Source organism: Rhipicephalus microplus, chromosome 9, assembly GCF_043290135.1.
Source record: "Rhipicephalus microplus isolate Deutch F79 chromosome 9, USDA_Rmic, whole genome shotgun sequence".
Classification (NCBI taxonomy): domain Eukaryota; kingdom Metazoa; phylum Arthropoda; class Arachnida; order Ixodida; family Ixodidae; genus Rhipicephalus; species Rhipicephalus microplus.
The window spans coordinates 108285985-108310767 of NC_134708.1; the positions used below are offsets into that span (position 1 = coordinate 108285985).

The window sequence follows — 24783 nt, forward strand, 5'->3', positions numbered from 1 at the left end:
GTCTTAATTTGCATCTAATCGAAAATATGTTGGCAAAGTGTGAACCAAGGGGTACTGTTCGAGACAGTCCGAGTAGTCGTCGTGGCTCGAGTACCACAGAGCAGGAATTAACCAATGGCAACAACAACAAAATCCACCACCAACAACAAAAAGTAGTTGCCTACCAACCCTGCGATGATCTCCACCAGTTCGTCCATTTTCAGTCGCTCTGAAACGAAGTTGCTAAGAAGACCGACGGCCGTTCCGTTCAGAGTAGCGCGACTAGCGTCGTGAACGTCGCCTTCGTATTGCGCGCGCTTTTCAACAAAAAACTTGGATTGGATTAGAGAAAAAAAAAAAAAAAAACGGGATTGCCAGCTGAAGGCGTTTTGCTGCTAGAATTTTTCAGCTACAAAGAGGTGTTACTTGCACCAGATATCAGTAGGGTGCAGAGGCGTGTTGCGTTTCAGCAACGCGACGACTAAATGCAACAGCCGGCGAGGCACTCCGGCGAGTAGCCAGGATTTCCGAAGAGCAGTGCGTGATGGAGGGTGCAACAAAGCGGGTGCAATAGTTGTATGTAGGTGTTTTGTGCTGTTATCGCCTGCATGGTACTCGGCCTGTGCCACAAACTGACCGACAGCCCTGACCTCACCAAGATCGGCGGCGTGCGGGGCGACCGGACGCGTCATCAACATTCGTTGCGGGCTTTTCTACGCGGTGCTTCTTCGGCTTGTGTGTGTCGGGCTTTTTTTTTTTTTTTCTGCGGTAGTGCGTAGCTCTGCTAAATGGTGCGGTGCCACGTTTCGTTTCAACGTGCCCGGTAAAGTGTGCACGCCTTTGCCGGCGCATCTTCTGATGCTCAGCGTCGTGGAGCTACAGCTAGTAGTCCCGCCTTCCCGTAGGGGCCAGTGCGACGTCGAGGGACAGGTCATATATGTTCCCAGCGTTGTGATAGAATACGGTAATATATATGACAGCTTCGCTGATCAACCACCTTCAGAGGGTCAATGGCCGGCAAATTTTTTAACGTAAATCTAACGGCAGCATGCCTTTGACGTTCCTGAGCTTTGTATGCCTCACCCCACCAGCTGCGGGTCATTCGAAATGTGCGATAGCTTCAAGATGTCACCCGCACCCAATGGACGATCAGGTATTTATTCATGTACCAAAAGAGCCTCTCGAGCGCATTACATAGGGGGGAGGGAGGCGTAGTAGCATACATGCAAAATACCAACACAAATAATACAGTAATAAAAGGATTGAAAAAGTAAATGACACTGTATCAATAATATAAATCATAGAAAATTAATAAAAAAACAAACTGCACTTAAAAGGAAAGTGTAACACAAGAACAAACGAGGAACATTTCTCTTCTAAACAGTAATCAAGTAATCAAGTGACAGAGTTATACAACGAGCAAGATAATTCTAGGAGTAGGTGCTTAAACTCGGCTGCAAGATGGCATAGCACTACGTTTGGCTGGCTGTCATTTGTGAGGTTCTCGTGCAGTTGATGACCCAGGCTTGCCACTGTGCTTATGTGATGGGTATCTCATAAGCACAGTGACAATGGTAGAGTGGCACAGCACAGTGGTTAATCCAACACACAAGAGCACGGGCAGCCAAGGAACACCACACAACACTCAATACATAAGCACAGCAAACACAGCGGAAAACATAGGTCATCTGCCGCGTGAAACCCTCAAATTTGGTTCCCGCCCCAATGCACCGCAGCACCACATTGCGGCCGAATTTCAGTGCGTACTTCCTATAAGGAGATGTACGCCTGAGGCAGTTATGTGAGGTAACTTGCACTGGACCAGGTGCAGAATTTTCAGAAAGGTGATCAATGGCTGCTGCGATGCCTTGTGGAGTGATAAGAGTATCTTGCATGTGGGAAGCTAAATAAATGTTGAGTAGGTTAGGTGACCTTGGACTTTCATCCGTAAACACAGAGCCCAAAAAATTGCGAAATTCTGTTGCAGCATCTGACGTGAAAAGAAGCCTTTCATCTTCTGCTATTGGTTTTAGGGCCTTGGAGTCTAAAGTGGGCCCCACAACTGTCCAGATTTTTTAAGAAGGTCTTCTTAACATGTTTTATATGTCACAGTGTTTTGGTTTCCGTTCTGCATGTTTGTGCATGTTCACAGTAACGCTTCCGGCCATCCTCAGACGCCATCGATTTTGCTTGCAAGTATAATCGTTTCTTTTTGTTTAACCAACGTTTTACGTGAGTCATAAACCACATGCTTTGTATTGATTCTGCTATGGTTTCTTGGGGAATGTATTGTCCTCCTAGTGACATAACTTTATCGCGGATAAGTGTTTAGTTTTTGTTTGCATCATGGTCAATAATGGAGCTTGAAAAGTCAATAGAAAAAGGTTAACTTGATATTACATCAAAATTTGCTTGCCCGTAGTCGAAAGTTGTTTTCTTTTTATCACATGTTATCTCTCTGAATATTTCAAATTCACTGTGCAAAATTTTGTGATGGCTGACGGGTTCAAGCGTAATAACACACATGCCGCTTAGATCAATAGTGAGCAAGACATCTAAAGTCGATTTGCCGCACGTGGGCACAAAATCCATTTGACTTAAGCTAAACAAAGAAAGCACGACAAAAAATTTTTACACCCTTGTTTTCTTGGCCGCCGAGAGCCCTATATTTTCTTCAGTCGGTATCGGGATATTTAATATCACCAGCTAAAATAGTTGGTGACCTTGGAAATCGGCTCTGCATTATCTTAAGGGACTCATTTGGGCACTGAGGAAAACCATTTGTTGAATCTGGCACGCGGTAGCATACACCGATAGCACAAGTTATAGCTGCAGAGGAGTGGAGTGCAACCCACAAAATTTCAAGGTACGTGTTAGTTATGATGACAGGTGCGTTCAAATTTTTTCATGTAGCAATTAACACTCCAGTGCCACTGAAGGCTGCTCTGTCTTTCCTTAATATCGTGAAGTTTCTAGACACAGACAGCTCACTGTCTGACACATCAACAGACAGCCATTTTTTCATTCCCAGAGCGATATAAGCAGAACACGTCTCAAAGAAAGCACTAAAATGGTCTTGCTCAAGGAATAGGAGTGTGGCAGCTTGGGCTAGTTGGTATGGCATGACGATAGTTACAGCGCGAAAACAAAACGACACAGAAACAAGAAGGACACGAAAGACACGAGTGCTACGCTCGTGTCTTTCGTGTCCTTCTTGTTTCTGTGTCGTCGTTTTGTTCTCACGCTATAACTATCATTAAGAAACAGGCTTCTGAAGTTGGAACCTAAGATGGATAAATTTCAATCTCATATTATTCTTTTGTTGCCACTAGGACTTCGTATTGCTCACAATGCATGTCGTATATGTTCTGACATGAAAGGGTGATAGTGATGTGTACATGCGTGCGCGGGCACACTATAAACAGTTGCAAGTTTGCGCACACGTGTCCAGTCTTCTTGTTTGTACTGGCATATCAGTACGGCACAACAAAAGAACGATGCCATACTAACTAGCTCCTGTCGAAGCATCATTGACCAGTCAAGGAGCCGAGGTTACTGTAAAAAACAAAAGCATGCTACTCACTTATCAGAATTGTTGTGCAGGGCATTTTGATTATTATGTACAATATTTTACTTAGTCAAGTCTGAACAATCTGCTGGCCCGTTAAAGAGCCCGATCAAAAGTTGGCATGCGATAGACACATTGGAAATCGTATATTCTATGCCTTATTCCAATTCTATCTTGCAGACCCAATTATAATGCTCAAAGGCACACAAAATCAGCAGATTAGACCTGGAATTGCTCACCATCTGTGTTTGTGTGCTTTTTCATCGCAATAGCAAGTACATGTGCAAAACCATGAGCCCGTTTACTCTCGCCCAAGAAGGGGAACTCTGCTGCGTGTTGTAGATGCTTTTGAAGAACTGTGAAAACTCTTTAAGCAGCAGCGCAATGTAAGCATTCATTTGTCACCCACTGCGGTGCCTGCTTTAAATAATAAGCAATCTTCTAATGCGACAGTATTAAAGAGCCCGTTTTTGGGACATTCCGGTAGCAGCGTCAGTGTCATTGGTTGTGAGTGAACTCTCATTATCTTGCCTGTGAATGAAAAATCAAGAAAGATGTGAATAAATTAGTTAACAGAAGAACTTTGGTCTGAGTGAGAATTAAACCGAGGCTGTCTGAGTGGCAAGCAGGTGTTTTACTACAGCTGAGCTCGTGACTGATTCAGAAAAAAACGACATGGAGGTCGTTTAGTAGAAGGAGTCTTCTTAATGCACGTAACATTGTGAGGCAGAAGCGTAGAATCAGGCCAGATGTGAAAACAAATATTTTATGTGAACTGATCAATTAATCTGACTATTACATTGTTCTTGATGTTGCTACCTCGAAGTACTTGTGACATTTGAGAACCATAAAGCAGGCTTCCATGTTTTTTTGTCTTTTTTTTCTGCAGAGAGAATCAATATGCATTTTGTAATTGAAATGATGATCTAGTACAATGCCAAAATAATTGGGTGACTCATTCTATAGTATCGCTCCCAGCCTGAAGCGCACACGCAATAACATCAAAGCAATAACTTCGTATGGTGAATGAATCGCCATGTATTTTATCTTCTGAATGTTTAAAACCCGTCTATTAGCTTGACACCAATCGCCAATCAGTTTCGATTCAATGATAGCTATTCTTAAAGCTTCGATAACTTGAGCACAAATGAGAGCAGTGTCATCAGCGTATGTGACATGAGTGAAGCTAATTTATTATTAAAGGGAGGTCATTCATATACAGAGGAAACAATATACGTCCTAGTATTGAGCCGTAAGAGCTCACCAATATCAATCTGCTCTGTAGAACCTGAATCTTGTTAAATTGCTTCTGCGATGATAAACTGGCACATTTTATTGGGAAGCTTGGTTAAGCGTGAAGTGTAATGCATAACGAAAAACAAAACTGCACATTTAATGAGATGTCACTTCCTGGAGAATTTGTTGTGCCAGCATGTCACACATAATAGTATTTAAGAAAAGAAAGTTATGGAAGTTATGTTTGCTTTGACTCGACCAATTAAATTGATAAACAGTAAGCACACATGTAAGAAAAGGGACACGCGAGAAAGCAGTAGTATCTTGGCATGTAGGCTTCCCGAGTTTCATGGAGTCATACTTTATGCTTAGCAGTGATAAATGAATGAGGGAATTTCACTTGATTGAAGCTGTTGTAAAAAAAAATTTGGCAGATCCCACGTACCTCGGGAATCGATGTTATGTGGATGGAAGGTGAATATAGTTTTTTTTATCATTATTTAGCAAGATGTTATAAAGTGACGCTAAATACGTATATGTATAAATCCACATACACACGTTAAACAGCCGTGTATGTTTTGTATCGACAGTTGTTTACAGTAACAATGCCAACGGCAACATGGATGTAAGCAACACTAGAAGTTTTGAGCTGATAAGAAACATTGGTGTTTACACAGGTGCACACGAGGATGGCAGCCATCAACACTGCTACACGAATCAACTTCAGCAGATGGTGCCTAACAACAATTTACGTTAACCTGACATGACAGCTGTATCATAGGAGTACATATTGTACATACCCCTATAATATGTATGTAATGTAGGTAATTAGATAGCCAGTATTGCAACCACCATTGACGTTGCATGAACGTTAGGGTCTGTTTGAAAAGTATATCCGAGTCCTGGCCTGTCTCTGTGGTAGAATACTTCATTGCCACGCAGAATGCTACAGTTTGATTCCTGCTGAGATAGTAACATTTTTTGTTTGCATTAGTTCGGTCAACGCTGCTTATGGCAGTTTTTCTTTAATGTGCAAGCATTCAAGTTACCCATGTGTACTCGCCGTTCCTGGGCAGGTATAAAATGATTATCGCCTGTGGCACATACCAGTCGCACATATCGATCCCCTGGTATGTGCACTGTTCTTTGAAAAGTGTTTAACGATGTATGCGACGAGATTGGGGCAACATTCATGGCATGATGAGCGAGTCGTATTCAACAAACCATCATACCCTTCTGTACTAATTTTGGTGTACCCCAAGTTAAAGGGGTGATGATGAGAGCACACAGACATAGGTGGCTAGATAGATAGGTTGGTAGGCAGGCTGACAGGATCGATAGATAGGATGGGACAGGCAGGATAGGCGGGACAGGCGGGCGTAATGGTAACGTAGAAGTACATTTCCACTCAATATGAATGGCAGCACACCAACTGTGGTCAAAGCGACCCCAACCCTGAACAATGACACCAACCAATGTTAAATTGGCTCAGGAAGTAAGACTAATTGAGAGAGTTCATTTCATCAATTTTTGTCTATGTAGGTGCCACTTTACAGTGCTTGTGCCATTTCGAGTACAGACAGTGTGTTCCTACTGATATTTAGCACAACTTTACACAGATCTTTCATGTCGATACCTTAAAGTGAGACTTGCACGATTAATTTGTAAAGCTTTTGGGCTGACTGTAGAAAAACAATAAAGCATTGTAGTAGTAATGTTCCTAGAGGAATAAGTATAAAAACTTCTTTTTTTTATGTAGATATCAAAGAGCATGTATAAAATGTTTGTTTATCTAAAAGCGTGTACACACGCTTTTAATAAGGTTCGATGCACAAGATGAGAGCAACTGCAAACGTTAACGTTATGAAAGCTTGTGAAGGGTTGAAATGCTGGCTTTCATAAAGGAAGCCATAAGCATTTGGAAAACCTGTTGAACTTCTGCATGCACCTATTTGAGTGTTGTAAATTAACAAAAATGTTGTATCGCAACTCCAGACATGCATGAAAGGTATGCGGTTTTGTAGCATTGGGACTGGGTAGAATTTACGTGCAAAATCTTTATCACTACCTATGCCCTCCAGCTCTCTTTCATGGCTGGCATAAGCTTTTGGCTTATCATCAACTTATCATCAAATTCGCCGAAATATTTGGTTACAAGACCTCAAGATGCAACATGGGCATTTGCATGACATTTGGAAGTGTGTTTTCTTGCATGAAAAAAAAAAAAGAATGCACACGATACCCTATTGTGGTTTGAGGTGCAAGTGTTTGGTGGTTTATATGAATGGTTTCACACTGCAAACTCTGATCCTAAATTCACTTAAACATGGCTGTATTTCCCTCTAAAATAGTGAATTGTTGGGCTAGTTGGTTTGGCATCTGGCATAAAAGAGCGAAGGTTTCTATGCCAGATTTGGCATATACATCTGGTATAGAAAATCTGGCATTGACATCTGGCACAGAAGAGCGAAGGCTCCTATGCCAGTGGGCCAAAGAGACCCAACGAGTTTGTTGTAATGCCCTACGTTCACCTGATTTCACACAACCTTCAGAAAATAGGTTCAAAACATGGTGAGACCTCGTCTTCATGACATCCTTTAAAGGGGCACCGGCACAAAATTTCGCGGCCGAGATGGTCTACGAGGTCCATTCGCATGTCATCTGCAAAATATCAACAGTGAGTATAGCTTGGAAGGTATTTTAAATAAATTTTGAAGTTTGTGCGAGCGCTGGACTCCATCGCACCATTGACACCCTCGAAGGAAACCATTTGGGGACCCCCTACTTCTCTTGCGTCACCAGCTGTAGTCAATGAAACAAGTTATGATGACGTTATAGTTATCATTTTTCTATTGCCACGTTTGTTCCCGTAGTCTATGCTTCTCAGCGGCTGGCCGCGAGTGTGTGGCGGCGGCACAGGCTTTGAAAGTTTTGTGTTTGGCGACACAGGAGTCCTGTTTCCTATTCTAAAATAATTCTTGATGCGAGGCCAAAGTCTTTGTGCCCCTGTAAGCTTTCCAGCTTGTGCACCCTTGCCGGTGAAAGAATAGAGAAAATAGTTCGTGGAAAGAAACATAAGAAGCCATTTGTACCCTGTGCTACAGAAGTGGTATATAAGATACCACTCTGTTGTGGCAAAGCTTACATAGGCCAAACGGTTTGATGCCTTAATCATAGATAGTATGAGACTACAGTGAATGGTAGGAATGATGGGACGCACCTTCCTGTGCATTGCAGTACATGCGGCTGCAATGCTCTATTTGATGAGGCAAGAGGCGTCGTGAGTAGGTGAAAGGGGATGTGTGGGAGAGAGATTGATAAGTCGGAGCAAAGTAAGATTTCTGCAGAAGCGTGCATCTGACAGCAAAGGAGATAAATGTCCAACTTAGTTGGGTCTACATACTGAACGTACCCCCATCAATTGTTGTAGATATTTAATATGTTTTTTTATGCAGATATTTATTATTGGCTTAGTGACAATCTGATATGACCGCGTCTGCGCACATGTTTTCGTGGTGAGGCACTTTCCGAAATAAACTCAGTTGCAAGTTGAGCGTCTTTTTTCTAAGTAGTCTTCGTCTCCTTCCAAGCTTTTGCCCTTCTGTGCGAGATGCATTTTCCTCAACACCAGACGTTACACTATTTTCACATAGACCAATTTTTATTTAATAGCTTTTATGCTATGCAAGGTTTAGTTCTCTCGTGTTCTTGAATAGATATATTCAAGAACATGAGAAAACTAAACCTGGCGCATGTCATGGCACGCTTAGTGTACTCATGACATTAATACTTTGATGCCAAAATGCCATGTATTGCTTTTCATGCGTTTGACGTTAGGCCCACCATTGTGGCTTGTCAATGATGGCTTTGATATACAACTATCATAGTTCACATAATATTTTGTGCTGTTAATATTTTGTAATAATTTGGTTTGTGCATGTGTACCTTGTGCCAGCTTTAATATAGATCTCTTTGTTGTTGCAGATGTGGCTGTTAATGAAGGATCCAAGGACATGCATACTTCAGGCATTGCCATAAATGAATTGCTGAGTTCTCATCATGGAAATCATTTGCTCACTTCCCCAGTTACATTGCAGTTTCGTTCATTGTGTAATTGAGGTTGTCGTGGTAACATGACTGTCTTCTATCTCCTGTCTCTGGTTATTATAGTCAAACAAGTGAAATTTAGGATTAATTTGGGCATGTCATTCTCAATTTTTAAACAAAGGAATTGCTGTCATTGCACTGTTTGGGTTTAAGTCATCAGCATAGAGGAATTTCACCTGTCTTCACATAGCATTGTTTCTAGTTTTGTAGGCAGTAATGGATATTCTTCTCTTTGTACATCTGTTCAAAAGTGCATGTGTTGATGATAGTATAGTTGAGGTACAAATATCTGTGAATTTCTGTAACACTTCCTAGAGACCTTTCTTTTACACTGCAGTGTGCTATGTTGAAATAAGCTTCCTGCTGAAATTGTGTGTTACTTCCTCACATAGGAAGGCCCCTTATCCACTGTGCTTCTCATGCTTCTTGTGGTTTGAAGTCAATAGGATTTCAAAACAAACACAATACATATAATTCACTTCATGTTCCTTCCACAGTGGCGCTAACTGGAAAACATGAATGCTGTTAAAACAATCTTACTGTATTCTCCTCCATCTTCTAGTGGGACAATATGATTACCTAGATGAATTTCTTTTCTGTACCTTTATTCGTGTACTGCCCACTGTATCATATTTGATACATTGAATATGATACCTTATCGTTACTAAAAGCTACAGTAGGTGTCACAATAAGCAACTATTGCAGGTTTAATATGTTATGAAGAATGTACAGTGACCTGCATATTATATGATGTAATTACTTATTTCCAATTCACTACTAATTAAGTTATGCCTCAAATGAAATTTTATTCACATTTTTTAAAAATGAACTGTGCAGAAGAGTAAAAACAGGCAGCCTTTTTTGACAATTTTTTTGTACGAGTAACTGTTCGTGGGCATTACAAGGTTTAATATTGTGTCATGTTTATTTAATCCACATTCCTACATTGATGTGTTAGTTGGTGCATATAACTGATGATTTTAATATTTGAATGCTTATTTTTGTTCACTGTTCAAAAAATGTTCATTTTTTATTGTAGGCCTTATAGAACTCTAAAGTGAAATACTGAGTGTATTGTTGTGTTACCGGACTGTTTTATAATGGAGAAATCGCTCTGAGTGTTTTGTCAAACATTACATTTGTATTAAGGCAGTATAAAAACACTCATCAGGGAATCTGTAAACTAAGGTTATATGTTCATGAAGTTCGAACGCAATTAAGAGTGAAAACTTTCGAAGGACACAGGAAAAGGCGATTCTTTGAATGTATCCGCCCTGTTTAGTGCTTTATTATCATAAAAGTATATCAACATACACATCTGGCAGTCATTTTAAATGGTAAAATATATGGAGAAACAATTCTTTGTGTTGTGCATTCACATCATCCTGCATTTTTCACCTCCACAAAGTTTGATGCTTAAGATGACCATGTAACTCTCTCTTTTAACGCAATAGCATAGAAAAGGTCGTTTCACTGAGAATGTAATGTTGTTGTCAGTGTTGGCGCTGGCATCGTTGTTTGGGAGCAAATAATCATTTTTTTAGTGACCGAAACACCAAAAAAATGCAAATAAAGTAACAAAAATTTCGGGGTTTATGTGAGTATCAAACTCGTGTGGGTCTGTGTGGCAAGCAGGTGTTCTACCACACAGCCACCAGATTTGTTGAAACTGCTGTAGTAGAAAACCCTCTACGAATGTCCTGTAGGGGAAGGGGTTTCGTTAATGCACCGTACAGTGCGAGGTAGATGTGAACAATCACACCAGGAGTCATTGAGCAATTAGTGGGTGTCATGAGGCCCATTCATTACAAAGCATTGAGACATATTTAATCATCATCAGTTGCAGAATCATCGACAAAATGAACAGCTGTTTATGTCTGGGTCTCTTGCTCTATGGACGAGTAATGGGCCATTTCATCCTCGTCATCCTGACTACGTCCACTGCAGAACAAAGGCCTCTCCCATGTTCCGCCAGTCAACTCAGTCCTGTGCTTGCTGCTGCCATTTTATACCAGCAAACTTCTTAATCTCATCTGCACACCTAACCTTCTGTCTCCCCCTAAATTGCTTGCCTTATCTCGGCATCCAGTTAGTTATCCTTAACGACCAGCTGTTATCCTGTTTCCGCACTGCCTGCCCGGCCTGTTTCCATTTTCTCTTCTTGATTTCAACCATGATATTCTTAACCCCAGTTTGTTCCCTGGTCCACTCTGCTCTCTTCTTGTTTCTTAAGGTTACACCTACTATTTTTCTTTCCGTTGCTCGCTGTGTCATTCTCAATTTAGGCTGAACCCTTTTTGTAAGTCTCTAAGTCTCTGCTCCGTAGCCAAGTACTGGCAAGATACAGCTGTTATATACCTTCCTCTTGAGGGATAGTGGCAATTCACCTGTCATGATTTGAGAGTGTTGGCAAATGTGCCCCACCCCATGCTTATTCTTCTGGTTACTTCAATCTCATAGTTCGGCTCCGTGGTTATTACTTGTCATAAGTAGACATAGTCTTTTACAACTTCAAGTGCACTATTAGCTATCTCGAAGCGCTGCTTTCTTCCGAGGTTGTTGTACATTACTTTCGTTTTCTGCAGATTAAAAGGCCCATCTGCAGATTTCTGCAGATGGGCCTTTTACTGATTCGGAAAAGCTATTGTGGTGTGGTGAACACTCAGTAACTGCGCTTGCAGTAGGCATTCAATGATACCTTGAAACGGCCAATCTTACGAAGACCGTTTCCTTGTGGCACGGTCGAGGCATGCACCAAGAGCCGAAGCATGTTCGCAGTTCAGAAGGTGACGCGCATGAGGCTCGATTACGCTATCGCGGCTTAATCTTGATGGCAAAGCCCAAGCATCGTTTTTCTTTTCGCTCATTTTCCAGTTGTAGCAATAATTTCTGTCACACAAATTTATTTAATATGCTTTGTGTGTCAAAATGGCAATTGACGCATTTGCTGTACAACATTTTATAGGTACATCTGTGGGAAGAAAACAGGTATGTTTCATAGCATTTGCTTGATCTGGCAACACATGCACAAATAAATTTTATTGTATGAGGCTTGTCACCTGCTTCAAAAGCTTATTTTCTACAGAAGGGATTGTTCTGTTTTTTCCACATTTCTAAGGGTAGATCTTAAACTATCGTATTTGTTCGCGTAATGAATGCACCCCTAGCCTTAGCCAAATTTTACGGATTTTTTTATCTGACTTCTAATGAATGCACCTCCAACTGCGGTCCCCTTCACCTTTGTAGATGGTTATAGCCTTCCCACCTAAATCACTCCTTAAAACTTGGGAAGTGCAAAATTGATGATGACAGAAATGAAAAAACTTTATTTCAGTCCTGCAGGACGCGCTTAGCGCGTAGCGGGCGTCACAGGAACAAACATAGGATAAGGGGCAAAGGTTATGAACCATCTTAAACTATATTAATTGTGCAACTAATATCATGGTAACAGGAGCAGCAGTCTTAATATGGGCACTGAAGTCACATTATTGACATCAGTGTCTCCAATGGCTTTGTCATGATATTTTGTTTCTCAAGTCTAAGTCAAGAATATCGCCTTGTGAATAGTATATTCCACGTGCAAGAGAAAGTAGGGGGGTTCTTTTAACGGGGATCAATGCTAAAGCACAAAGGATGCGCCCCAGCTGTTCTTCTTTGTCATGCAAAGGAAAACGAGCATAAGGATGGGTGCTGAAGAATCTGTGCAGCTCTGGTGGCAAATGCGTTTTTGGTCAACCAGGTTACTGGCAGTCGTACACGCTATATTATGTATGTTCAGTCAACAAGTGGCTCGTAGCTTCGTAAACATTCTGCTCTCATTGCAAAGTTTGCGTTGAAGCCACGCACAGCACAAAAATCACTTTGGTGGCTGTAGTGGCCGAGTATCACGGAGTAACGAGTTATCCTCAATTCATATAACGTTTAACTACGTCACAGTCACATTAATTGTTTCGCCATGATGGTGCAACAAGGGCATTTTTGTTTCTTAATATGGAATTTGGTGTTTATATTTAAAAGATTTCATGAAACTTGTTTTAAATAATAAACATTCGTCAGCTGCTTATTGCTGTGTCCCTCAACGGTGCTTTGTTTTTTTTTATAAAAAGAAGTATGTTCAATGCACAACTGAATGATTTCTTGTAAATAAGAAACATCTTCATTTGAATCAGTCCAAAATTACATACATCAATCCATTTGCTTCCTGCATTGATCTGAATTCAATATTGAAAGTATCTGAATAACACGTGCCAACTCATTGGAAATATTCCTTCATATGGACTATCCTATCATGGCAATATTTTGTCTATTACGAAATCTTGTTCAAAGGCTTAATAACATGGGATGCTCTTCAAATCAATAAAGATTTATTAGAGGGCTTGTAGGGCACTACAGAGCTCTGTTAGTGTGAGAAATAAATATTTAAGCCTTTGAATTCGATAATACGAGCTATGAATACTGTAAACCAAGTTTGGTTATGCAAATTGAGGTAAACTTGACATTCCAAAGCGGCATCAATCACGGATAGAGCAGGATCACTGTATGCATATTAAAGCGTTATAAGAAGGCTGGTGTTAGTCATCCAATTGGATGAAAAAAAGAAGCTTGGGCCTTCTCTCATGATAGAAGAACATTCAGCTTGTATAGAAGATCCAATGTGGTGGTGAAGTCGAGTTCCGTGTAGCGTGAGCCACACCGTCTGCAGTATCTTCTTGTCATCCTTTTGGCTTTGCAGGTTCCTCGTCTTCAGCATCCATGGAGGAGTACAGTTCACTCGTGTCCGAGGTACATGGAATGCATTCATGCCGGCAGTGCACCTATGTGACCAAGATCAAGTCTCATATGAGAAGACACCTTTGCCAACACACGGGTGAGCGTCCTTTCCAATGCCACCTGTGCCCAGCTGCATTCTCTGACAGCAGTCACCTGAAGGAGCACAAGCGCACCCACCCAGGAGAGCGTCCTTTTTCCTGTGTCCACTGCGAATCAACCTTTGCAACGAAAAAATACCTTGTTCGCCACACGCGCAAGCGCACAGGAGAGCGTCCTTTTTGCTGTATCCACTGCACATCGACCTTTACAAGAAAAGAACTGCTCGTTCGCCACACGCGCAGCCACACGGGAGAGCGTCCTTACCGCTGCCACTTATGTCCGGCTGCATTTACTCATAATAGCTCTCTCGTATATCACATACGAACCCACACAGGAGAACGTCCCTTTCCCTGTGAATACTGTGATGCATCTTTTCGGCTCAAACAAAACCTTACAAACCACATGCGCAGCTTCCATCCAGAAGGGTGTCCTTTTTCTTGTGGTCAATGCAGTGCATCCTTTCCGCAGCAGCTAGATCTCGTTCGGCACAAGTGTGCCCACACTGGAGAACATTCCTTTCTATGTGTGCACTGCGGTCAGTCTTTTAAAGTGAAACAAGATCTAACTTGCCACATGTCCAGTTGTCAAGCAAGAAAGGAGCCGTAAAGATCTGTTTCATGCAGGCTTTTTCAGGGTGAGGGGTGGGAGGGGAGTAGAATAACTTTGAATTGATTGATTGAATTTTTTATGAGCGTGTAAGGGCCATAGACGCCTCATCTAGCATGAACAGTGACCTTTGGCATTGGTGGTTGGTGATGAAAAAAGTTGTAACCTTCTTACATGTCTCATGATGATGCCATCACATGACATCACTTGGTCATAATGGGGCCCACCGGAGAGGCACGTCGGGCAGTGAATGCTTTCAGACGGATGGGGAATAAATGAAATATAATGTGTGGTTTCAACTTATGTGAACACAAATGTGCAGTGGAGCTGAGGGGCCAGCTTCACTGGCTTAACGTTACCAAGGTTGACGACATCACCACTAACATCACAAAACCTGCATTCAATGCAGCTGCACGTTGCCTTTTCTCACGTCTCACGAAGACTTGTGACCCACCGCTCCTGCTCTGTGCTTGCCCACCTGCATGTTTCCAGCTACTAGCTTGCCTCCACTTGCCTGTGCCATGCTATGCTATAGTCCCCTTTCTAAGCTTTTGCGATACTGTACCAAACATGGCCCCCTCCCCCATCTCTCTTTGTGATGTGGTGCGTGTAGGAACGAGAAATTGTTTCTGAATGCAGTGATGATATGAGACGAAAGCTGATTGCAGGTCGTGGGAAGAAAGCAAGAAGAGCGATGCCTGAAACCCTGGTGGCATTGGTGAGGGGGGGGGGGGAGAAAAGGTGTGGCAGGTGAAAAGAATGGCGGAAGGAGCAGCCATGGGAAGAAGAAATCTGGGCTTTTGGTAAAGCTGTATCTCCTTGAGCGAACTGCTTTGAAATCTTGTTTGCTGGGCAGCTTTACTGTGCAAGCAAATGTCAGTGGTCCTGTGACGCACCGACGGCACTTCCTGGCAACCCACCACCTGGTCACCTTGCTCCGTCTGGAACTTCCAGCACCGAGTCAGCGTGTTCAATGTGCCACTTCTATTATGCTCCAGGTTTCGGCAGCCAGATGCTAAGGGTAGTGTGGGCACATCGGCTTTTTTGTCTTATATTATATGAATTGTGAAGTGTTCACACATCTCTTTCTGTATAGTGTATGATGCGAGTGTTGAATTGTAGTGTATTGTGCATATTGAAGATGTTCTAAAAACTTTCAAAGTGTAAATTTGTGAAGAAGTCTGCATCCTCCCAACTTCTTCCTAACAATTCACCTTTGAGAGCCTGCTACAGCGGGTGCCGATCGCCATGACACCCTTTTACCCTCATGTCATTCCTCTACTTTTGTTTTATTGTACTCATGTACTAAGTATGCATCTGAGTTGTTTGTATGACATTACATGCCTGAAGTGTGGCTTCAAAGTTAAAGGTCGATGAAAGTTCTACATTGAATAGTCTTGTGCTTTAGTGCTTAACCCTTGAAGGCGAATAAGTTTCATTTTCTAACTTATGGCATAGATTATTGATGCTCTGGGTAATTTGTCTTGTTGAATTGATTCAATACTATTAAGTGGGCACATTTTACAGGGAAGCTAAATTAAGTGTGGGGAAGTGTACTGCATAACAAAAAAAAAACAAACAATGCAATTGTTAAGATGCCATTTCGTGGAGAATTGGTTGTGTGACCTTGTCGCATATATTTATAATTGTATCTATCAAAAAACAAAAATTATGGAGCTTGTGCCTTCTTTCAATTGACCGCTTGAGTTGAAACACTATACAAACATGAAAAAGTAAGGATGCACTGGAGACCAATAAAATTTTGTCAAACGTAAGTTTCCTGTAGTTTATGTTGTCATGCATTTAGCTTAGCAGGGATAAGTCATATAGGGATTTACATATGAAAACTTTCGTATCGATAATCGTAGTGAGATATGCACGAAAAGAATGTAAAGCACTTGGGCTGAATTTCGAAAGAAATTTAAGCATGATGAAAGTAATGTTCTGAGATGATCAACTCGTCAAAAAATTGTAAGACATTTTAATTTTCATGCGAATGTGAGGTTATGAATAGGAGCATGCATAACGTTTCTGTAGGTCTAAAAATCTATGTGCATCATAAGGTTGAGTGCACAAGGCGATACCACGAGTGAACCTTTATGGTTGCCAAAATTTGCGAACCATGTCGACGTGCTGACTTTCACGATGTTAATCGTAAGCAATTGGGAAACCTGTAGAGTACCCGCATGCAGTTGCTTGCATGTGGGAAATTTATAAAAATGTATTTCATCATAAGACATACACGAAGGGTATCGTCCGTTGTGGCACTGGGATTTAGTAGAATATACGTGCAATATCTTTATCACGTACCACCTATGCCCATCAGTTCCCCTTAGCTCTCATAAGTCGCTGGGTTTTCATTGACTTTGTAGACATTTTTTTTTTCGCAGGACTTGCCACAAAAACACTCTGCAACCTTGCCCACTGTTTGGGCGTTTTTGGTTACTTGACTTCAAGGCGCAAGCATAAGGATTGCATGATGTTTGGAAGGGTCTTTTCATGCTTGGAAAAAAATATGCACACACAAAAAAACAATGTGCACAATATCCTATGGTGGTTTAAAGAGCAAGCGTTTGATAGGTTCAGATCAGGTGTTTTGTAGTGTAAACTCTTGTCTTAAATGTACTCAGTATGGCTGTACCCTTTTTTTCACATCACACTTTACACTTTTTTCACATGGTCTGTTTTTTTTTTATATCTTATGCACTAGGTGCACAACATAAGGCAGCATGTGTTCCAAAATTTACAATAAATTCTTAAAGTCAGCTGAAAGGTGCTTTCTCTTCTCTCAAAAATGAGGTGACATGTTAAAAAATCTCTCGTCAGAACCATTGTGTCAACCATTCGATGATTTAAGCATGGCACATTCGGTCGTTACTGGGGCCACCACAGGAGGCGGCGACTTGTTCACGTGCGCACACACTATCAGACTGGAAAGTCCCGTATTTGAAAAAAGAAAAAGTGCTGAATGTCCCTAAGGCTGAATGTCCCTAATTGTAAACATAAATGAAATAACTAAAGTAATCTTGTGCATGATGCTTGCTGTCTTGTGCGCTGCTGTTGAAGAGATGAGTAAAATTGATTTTGACGTCTATGAAATAGGTCATTGATTCATGTCAATCTGGTCAATGTAGCCTGGATCTTGTCAAATTGCGCTGTAAAAGTTAGTGGGCACATTTTACTAGGAAGCTTGTTTCAGCATAAAAGAAAGTGTAGAATGTAACAAAAAGACAATCAAACATTTCATTACACCACCATTTACTTAAAGATGCGTTGTATGAGCGTGCCATTTTGGTCCGAGTGAAAGACAACAAAATATAAATGTCATGTTGCTTTGAACTCAACTGGCCAAGTCAATAGTGAACACGTGTAAAAATAGGAACACACAAGAAGGCAATGCAATATGGGTAGATTTAAAATTGCTGTGGTAGGTTCTTCTGGCATATTTATTTTTTCAACAGTTGCAAGATGACCAGTATGTTGGTGAGCAAAAAAGAATCTAATTGTAGTAGCGTAAATACACACAAATTTTTCATATTGACAAATAATAGATTTGCATGAAGAACACGTAAAGCATGCACAAGGAATGCGAAACGAAAGAAGTATGTTGGAAATGTCTGAAAGCAATGAGTAATCATAAAAATTCTAAAACTTTTTTTGTTAGAAAAAATAGGTCTGTAATTCAAGGCATATTTTCAAAATGTGCAAATCATACTGACTAAAGATGTGTGAGTAGTATTTTAAAATATTTATACCAAATCGAATAACGGTCTGTTTCATTTGATACTCAGTTTGAATAGTGCAAATACTTTTGAGATACTTTCTGAGTACTTTTTTAAATATGAGCCCTGACAGAAAAACACATGAGGGAGAAAATGCTGAAAGAGGTAAATACCATTCGTCTTGTTTCTATTATTGAATTACCATATGTAGCTCAATTACTTGCCATACTATCAATGCTATACAGAAAACTGGCTGTAGGTGTTTTTTTTTAAACACTTTTGTCACCAAATCAAGGATGTCCTGCATTCAGTATGATCATAAGATTAATCATTTTTATTCATAAACTAATATTTAATATGCATGTGTCTGTTTTATTTCACAGCACATTTCAGAATGACACGTAAAATACTGAAATAACTTGTACACTTAAATTTAAGGCTACAAGATATGTTAAAGGCTACAGTCAACACTTGATCCCTTTTTGTGGTGGTGCGTACAATTAACTGTGAATTCTTGCCCTTAGTCTTGTGTTACTGCGGCTGGCTTGATGTGCAGGCTGTAAATTTGCATGTACTTTATAAGTGGTTTCTTCAACATTTTTGTGCTGTGCATTGCTGCGGAGCATCATTTTGTTGGAAATGCTACCATACTCGATGAGCCCTCCCACATGGCCCAATCCGGGGCCTTCACTAAAATTATAATCTTTGTTTTCTTGTAATGGATATAATATCTAAAAAGGAATCACCTATATATTTCAAGTTTGAGAGTCATTTTTACACAAATATACAACATTACTGACTTCTAAATAAGTGAGTGAATAATTATGTACTAATTAGGAATAATTAGTATAAAATGCACAGATACTTTTGTTTATACTTTTTCTATCTCGCAACAAAATACCAAGTGCCTTGAGATAAAGTCTGTAAGGTAGGCGTATTTACAGACAGTACATCGTAATTTGTGTCTGAATTAGGGCTTTTACTAGCGTATCTCAGTTTACATAACTGTACAACTTCTTCTTGATTCAGTGTAATATTATTATGAATGTAACGTCCCTAAACCAAGATATAATTTTAAGAGGTATGTCGTAGGATAAGGCTTTGGAAATTTCGACCACCTGGGAATCTAACCTGCACCTAAATCTAAGTACACGGCGCTCGAACAGTTTCACCTCCACTGAAAATGCAGCCTCTGCAGACAGAATTCAATCCCGCGACGTTTAGGTTAGCAGTCGAGTGCCATAACTGCTAGACCACCGCGGCAGTGCTCTTGTCAGTTTCAAGGGATTGCAATGTTACTGTGTTAATATTTGTTAACATTGGTTTAAAATAAATTGTCCAATCATAAGGCTGTACTGCAAATGGCTAAGTCACTATACAAAAACTATTCTAATAGTATTTGATTTGGTGTCATCAGTATTCGTCTCTTATTCAATTCAGTTCTAAAATGCAATTTTCTCTAACCCCCCTAACCTACACGCTGGTTTTCACAAAGATCCTAATATGTGTTTCGGAAGCTTTATTTAAGCATCTCACTGAGCAATTAGAAGTGTAGCTTTAATGTAAGCTTATGTAAAATTATGGTGATGTAGCAACAGTGTGAAACCCGCACTGGTTGTTTAAGTGCACGGGACATTATTAGATGAATGTGACTTCTATAGTACTGTTGCATAATTATGCTTTCATTTAAGGAATATAAATATATTGATAGAAATTTTAAACTGTGCTAATATATATGAATAGTCAATCACTTGTGTTAAGCAAAAAAAAAATGTCTCGGTATTTTTCACCACCAAGAACTGTAATTCTTTCTAACAGTTCCATACGTCTTGTTTCTTCTTAATATTTCTCACTTTGTTTCAAATGACTTGTTTTGCTCATGTTTTATTGTATATGGTTCATGTGCTCAAGTATCAACAACTGCGCTGTATTAAAGTTTCTTTGCAAATAAAATACACCAATACTTCACAGCCTTTAAAGTTAATGTTAATAGCCAGGCAAAAACCTATGCCTTCGCAAAATGCTTGTTAAATTACTTTAATGCTTTTGATCATTAGCATTGTTTCTTTCTGTTCTCATTTTGTTGCCTAGCAATCACCACTGGTTCTCTGTGCTGAGACTTGGTTACCATAGTGTTATTTCTTATTTGATTAATTAGCATCAATGTTCGGCTCAAATTTAATTCACTTTAACTCATTTTAACTTTAGGTTCAGGGTTATTATGCCTTTAGTTTCACTTCTACGTCCTTACTCTTGTTCAAATTATCTTGACATTTCCTTCAGTTTCAATAAACATTAATTTATGTATGCTTCATCTTGATTTAACCTTAATTCACCTTTGGTTTTGCTGAGTTCATCCCATTTCTCATTCCAGCCTCATTGTACACTGGCTATCACTTCTAATCATGCAGCATGCCCTATGTACATTAAGCCTTGCCATCTTTCTTCGGGGTCTTCTGCACGTTATATGGTGTCGCATTTCCTCCAATTTCGATTCGCCTGGCTTTTGTTAATATCCAGGCTCATGCTGCTGTACGCTGGATGTTAGTTTTTATGAGCTAATGAGGCTTTTGGCTTAATGATAAATTTATTGGTCGATGACTAATGTCAGTGCGTATGTAAAAACATAGCAGTTGAGGTTTAGTATCAGAATTGCATCTAAATAAAGTGTGCGTGTGTTGGCAGCAGGTGCATGCCTGTGTTAAGCATAATTAAAAGAGATTGCAGCATATGAGAGACATGGGCACTGCTAACGTTGCAGTAACACGTGGTTTAGGTAGGCCAAGGTTTTCGTGTAGCTCTTCAATTAGGTGAGCAGCAACCCTTGATTGCCTGTTGCTGTAGTTTGCTTGTACATGATGGATGATTTTCACGTTCTTGCTGTGTCTTTACAGGTTCCCCATTTTCGGCCACTTCGGAGCAGTACCGTGCACTCGTGTTTGTAGAAGATGGACTGCATTCCTGCAGGCAGTGCACCTATGTAACCAAGAGTACAACGCGCATAAAGCTACACATTCGAAAACACACCGGCGAGTGCCCTTTCCACTGCCACCTCTGTCTGGCTGTGTTTATAACGCCCTATGCTACAATCACTAAAGATTCATTTCTCTAATGCACCAGTTGTCCTATTCGGCGACTTTAATTTTCCGAACATAGATTGGTCTGACCTCGTCCTTGTCACATCGAAACAAAACATTGAAAGCAACTTCGTCGATACATGTTTAACATTTGCTTTAACTCAAATTGTTAATGCAGCAACGAGGCAATCTAAACACTCTGCCAATATACTTGATCTAGTACTAACAACCCATCCTGATAGAATCACTTCGCTTTCGTACCTCGACGAAATCAGTGACCATAAGGTCATTCAAGGCACATTCCAATGTAGGCTGAAGCGCCCAGACAAAACAAGGAAAAAGCTTACCTTATACGATAAGGGTGATTATAATAATTTCAATAAAGAACTAACAAAATTCTGTCAGTTTGTAGTTAAAGATTTTAACAAACGATCTGTCACTGAAAATTGGTTAATTTTTAAATCTAAAATGCATGAGCTTATTAGTACTTACATTCCAACAATTACGATTGGTGAACGTAGCACATCCCGCTGGTTTAATCCTGAACTCAAGAGGCTCAAAAACAAAAAGAAACGACAATTTCGCGCCGCAAAAAACAGCAACAATCCTGTGGCGTGGCAAAAATACCAGACTACCACGAAACTATTCTGCTCTGCCATCGATAAAGCGAAGCGGCTGTTTAATAATACCACGTTGCCCAACTTACTCCGCACTAACCCAAAACAATTTTGGAGAGTGATTAACCCGCGAAACGAAAACAAATGCATATCAACAATGGATCCAACTGGACAGCCTATCGCGAATAATGCAGTAGCAGAAGAACTAAACCATACCTTTTCTTCCGTTTTCACCAGAGAACCGATTGAAAACCTCCCTGATGTCTCCCCCCACAACTACCCTACCATGCCGGACGTCATTTTTTCACCTCAGGGCATCCAGAAAATTATCGAGTCGTTAAAACTTACATCATCCTGCGGCATCGATGGTATAAATGCTAAGGTGCTCAAAAACACCAAAGAAATCACCAGTGTCATTCTTTCCTATATTTTTCAGCAATCACTCTCATCCGGCATCGTTCCTCACGACTGGAAAGTGGGTAAGATCGTTCCGGTTCCTAAGCCTGGTTCATCTAGTTACCGGCCAATTTCCTTAACCAGCGTCTGTTCAAAAATAATGGAACATATAATTCATTCACAAATCGCTAACTTCCTTACCTCAGTTAAATTTTTTCACCCTAACCAACATGGATTCCAAAGGGGACTCTCATGCGATACTCAGCTTGCACTATTCATCCATGACTTAAGTGCTAGTGTAGACCTTAACATACCAGTTGACGCCCTTTTTATTGACTTTGAGAAAGCCTTTGACAAAGTTCCCCACAACCGCCTACTACTAAAACTCTCCCAATTAAGCCTTAACCAACTTGTCTACAATTGGATTCAGGACTTCCTCACTAACCGTCAGCAATTTGTTGAAGCTAACGATACGCCCTCTTCCCTTTCCAACGTAATCTCCGGTGTGCCACAAGGTACAGTTCTAGGACCCCTCCTCTTCTTAATTTACATCAATGATTTACCCGATAACATTTCATCTAACATCCGCCTCTTTGCCGACGACTGTGTAATCTACCGACCTATTACTAACGTTTCAGATACAATTACTCTCCAGCAGGACCTACTAAAGCTGGACGAGTGGTGTCGCAAATGGCTCATGGTATTAAATACTAATAAAACTGCACTTATTTCATTTCACAGACGCCAAAACTTACCCACCACTAACTATAATATTAATGGCTCCATAGTTTCTTCCCTAAGTTCCATTAAATATCTCGGTGTTAACATTTCACAGAATCTAAACTGGTCTTTTCACGTAAGTAAAATAGTTAACAATGCTAACAGAGCTCTCGGTTACCTTCGTCGTAACTTGCATCTTGCCCCTCCATCAGTCAAATTACTAGCCTACAAAACACTAATTCGCCCAAAACTAGAGTACGCATCCGCCATTTGGGACCCATTCCAAATTAACCTAAGTAAGTCCATCGAACTAATTCAAAACCGAGCAGTTAGATTCATCTACTCAGATTACTCGTATCATACCAGTGTTACCACCCTTAAAAGAATAGCAGATCTACCTAACCTTGACCTACGCCGTAAGGTTTCCAGACTATCCTTGTATCACAAAATGTATCATACGTTCATTACAACTGTCCCATTCAATCAGCTCATCGTACTTCAGCCCGCACAAGCCACCACAAGGCCGTGTACCCACCTCCTGCATGTACCACAGCCCACCATCACTCCTTCTTCGCTCAAGCAGCCAGGGACTGGAACGATCTTCCCCCAAGTGTCATCCATCATAGCAACACGGATAGATTTAAAAATGCCATAGAATCATTGTTTTATTAACTCTATATTGTTTGCCCACACCCTCATGTAAAGCCCCCTGTTGGGTGGCCTTTGAGGTATATTAAATAAATAAATAAATAAATAACGAACTGCCAGCTCAAGGAGCACCTGCACAACCACACAGGAGGGCATCCTTTTTCCAGTGTCTACTGCAATGCATCGTTTCCGCGGAAACAGGACCTTGTTCGCCCCATGCACACCCACACGGGAGAGCCTCCCTTTGTCTGTGTCTTCTGCAAGGCATCCTTTTTGCAGAAACAGCATCTCATTCACCATATATCATGCCATTACCCAAACAAGAAGTCCTATAGAACCTACGGACCCACAGGTTGTTTTGGGAGACCTGCAATTGACTGAATAATTTATTTTGTGGTAGAAAGCAACTTTAGGGACTCAAAACCTGTTTGAATCACTTAGCTATTGAGTTCCTCACAATGTATTGCTTCAAGAGATATATCCCATTGTTGTGCAGAATTTTCTTATAAAAGTGCGTTTGGTCGACCCTGCAGCTATACCGCTATCTTGAAGGTAGAGCTTACCCTGAATACAGAGTATGTAATCTTTATCTTCTGTCCAATGCAGAAAGATAAATACATTTTATTTCTTTCTCTATGAAGTTGCACTCCTCCACATTTTTTGTCTCATCAAGGTAGCCTGATTTCATTACATTTGCTTTCCCGTGCTAAGCAGCCAGATTTCACAGGCAAGCTTATATTCCGGTAAGAAATATAGTGCATAAAAAAATCAGCTATGTATTTCATTATACGATTGCGTTGAATAAAACTTGTTCTGAAAATGTTTCATCTACATTTGAATCCAAAGAAAATAAGTTTGTACAAACATTCTATATTCGTCTGGCTGAGCACGTGGTGCGAAAAAAACTCGAAAATAGATCATAAGGACAATAAAAAAAAATCGCAATAAAACTTTAAAAAACTTATGCTTTCTATGTTTAACTGCCAGATTTTTTTTTCCTGTAATAAATGGATGTTTTCTGGGGACTTGTGATTGTTTGAAATTGTGGTGAACTGAAGCAGAGTTAACTTTCTGAGTCAATTATAAGCTTTCATATTAAGAAATTTTAATACTTTATTTGCAGCAAGAAGTTTTTAACGTTTATTAAACATAATAGTGAAATCGTGAGTGTAGCACTTAGCTCTCTACACCCATGCTTTCTCTTTAAACCAAGGCGACGTACACCAATATTCGTGTCT

The 24783-nt window shown here is 40.4% G+C and overlaps 1 protein-coding gene across 2 annotated transcripts; it reads left to right on the plus strand.

Moving 5' to 3' along the window:
• Nucleotides 1–352: 352 nt before the first annotated feature.
• On the plus strand, nt 353–24370 carry LOC142772097 (uncharacterized). Of its 2 annotated transcripts, XM_075874233.1 has the most exons (3): nt 353–943; nt 13623–13757; nt 20982–24370. In XM_075874233.1, the coding sequence occupies exons 1-3, from the start codon at nt 838–840 to the stop codon at nt 21197–21199; spliced, it is 459 nt and encodes a 152-aa protein (XP_075730348.1). In that variant the 5' UTR covers nt 353–837; the 3' UTR covers nt 21200–24370. The 2 variants fall into 2 exon arrangements, 1 of the variants encoding a protein (XP_075730348.1); XR_012886272.1 differs by lacking the exons at nt 353–943; nt 13623–13757 and adding an exon at nt 14367–20701.
• The last annotated feature ends 413 nt before the right edge of the window (nt 24371–24783 follow it).

Coding starts and splice junctions, on each gene's coding strand:
- LOC142772097 (XM_075874233.1), top strand. CDS start 838: ATGCTCAGCGTCGTGGAGCTACAGCTAGTAGTCCCGCCTTCCCGTAGG. Junction 944..13,622: donor CAGCGTTGTGATAGAATACG/GTAATATATATG, acceptor TTGGCTTTGCAG/GTTCCTCGTCTTCAGCATCC. Junction 13,758..20,981: donor ACACCTTTGCCAACACACGG/GTGAGCGTCCTT, acceptor GTGTCTTTACAG/GTTCCCCATTTTCGGCCACT.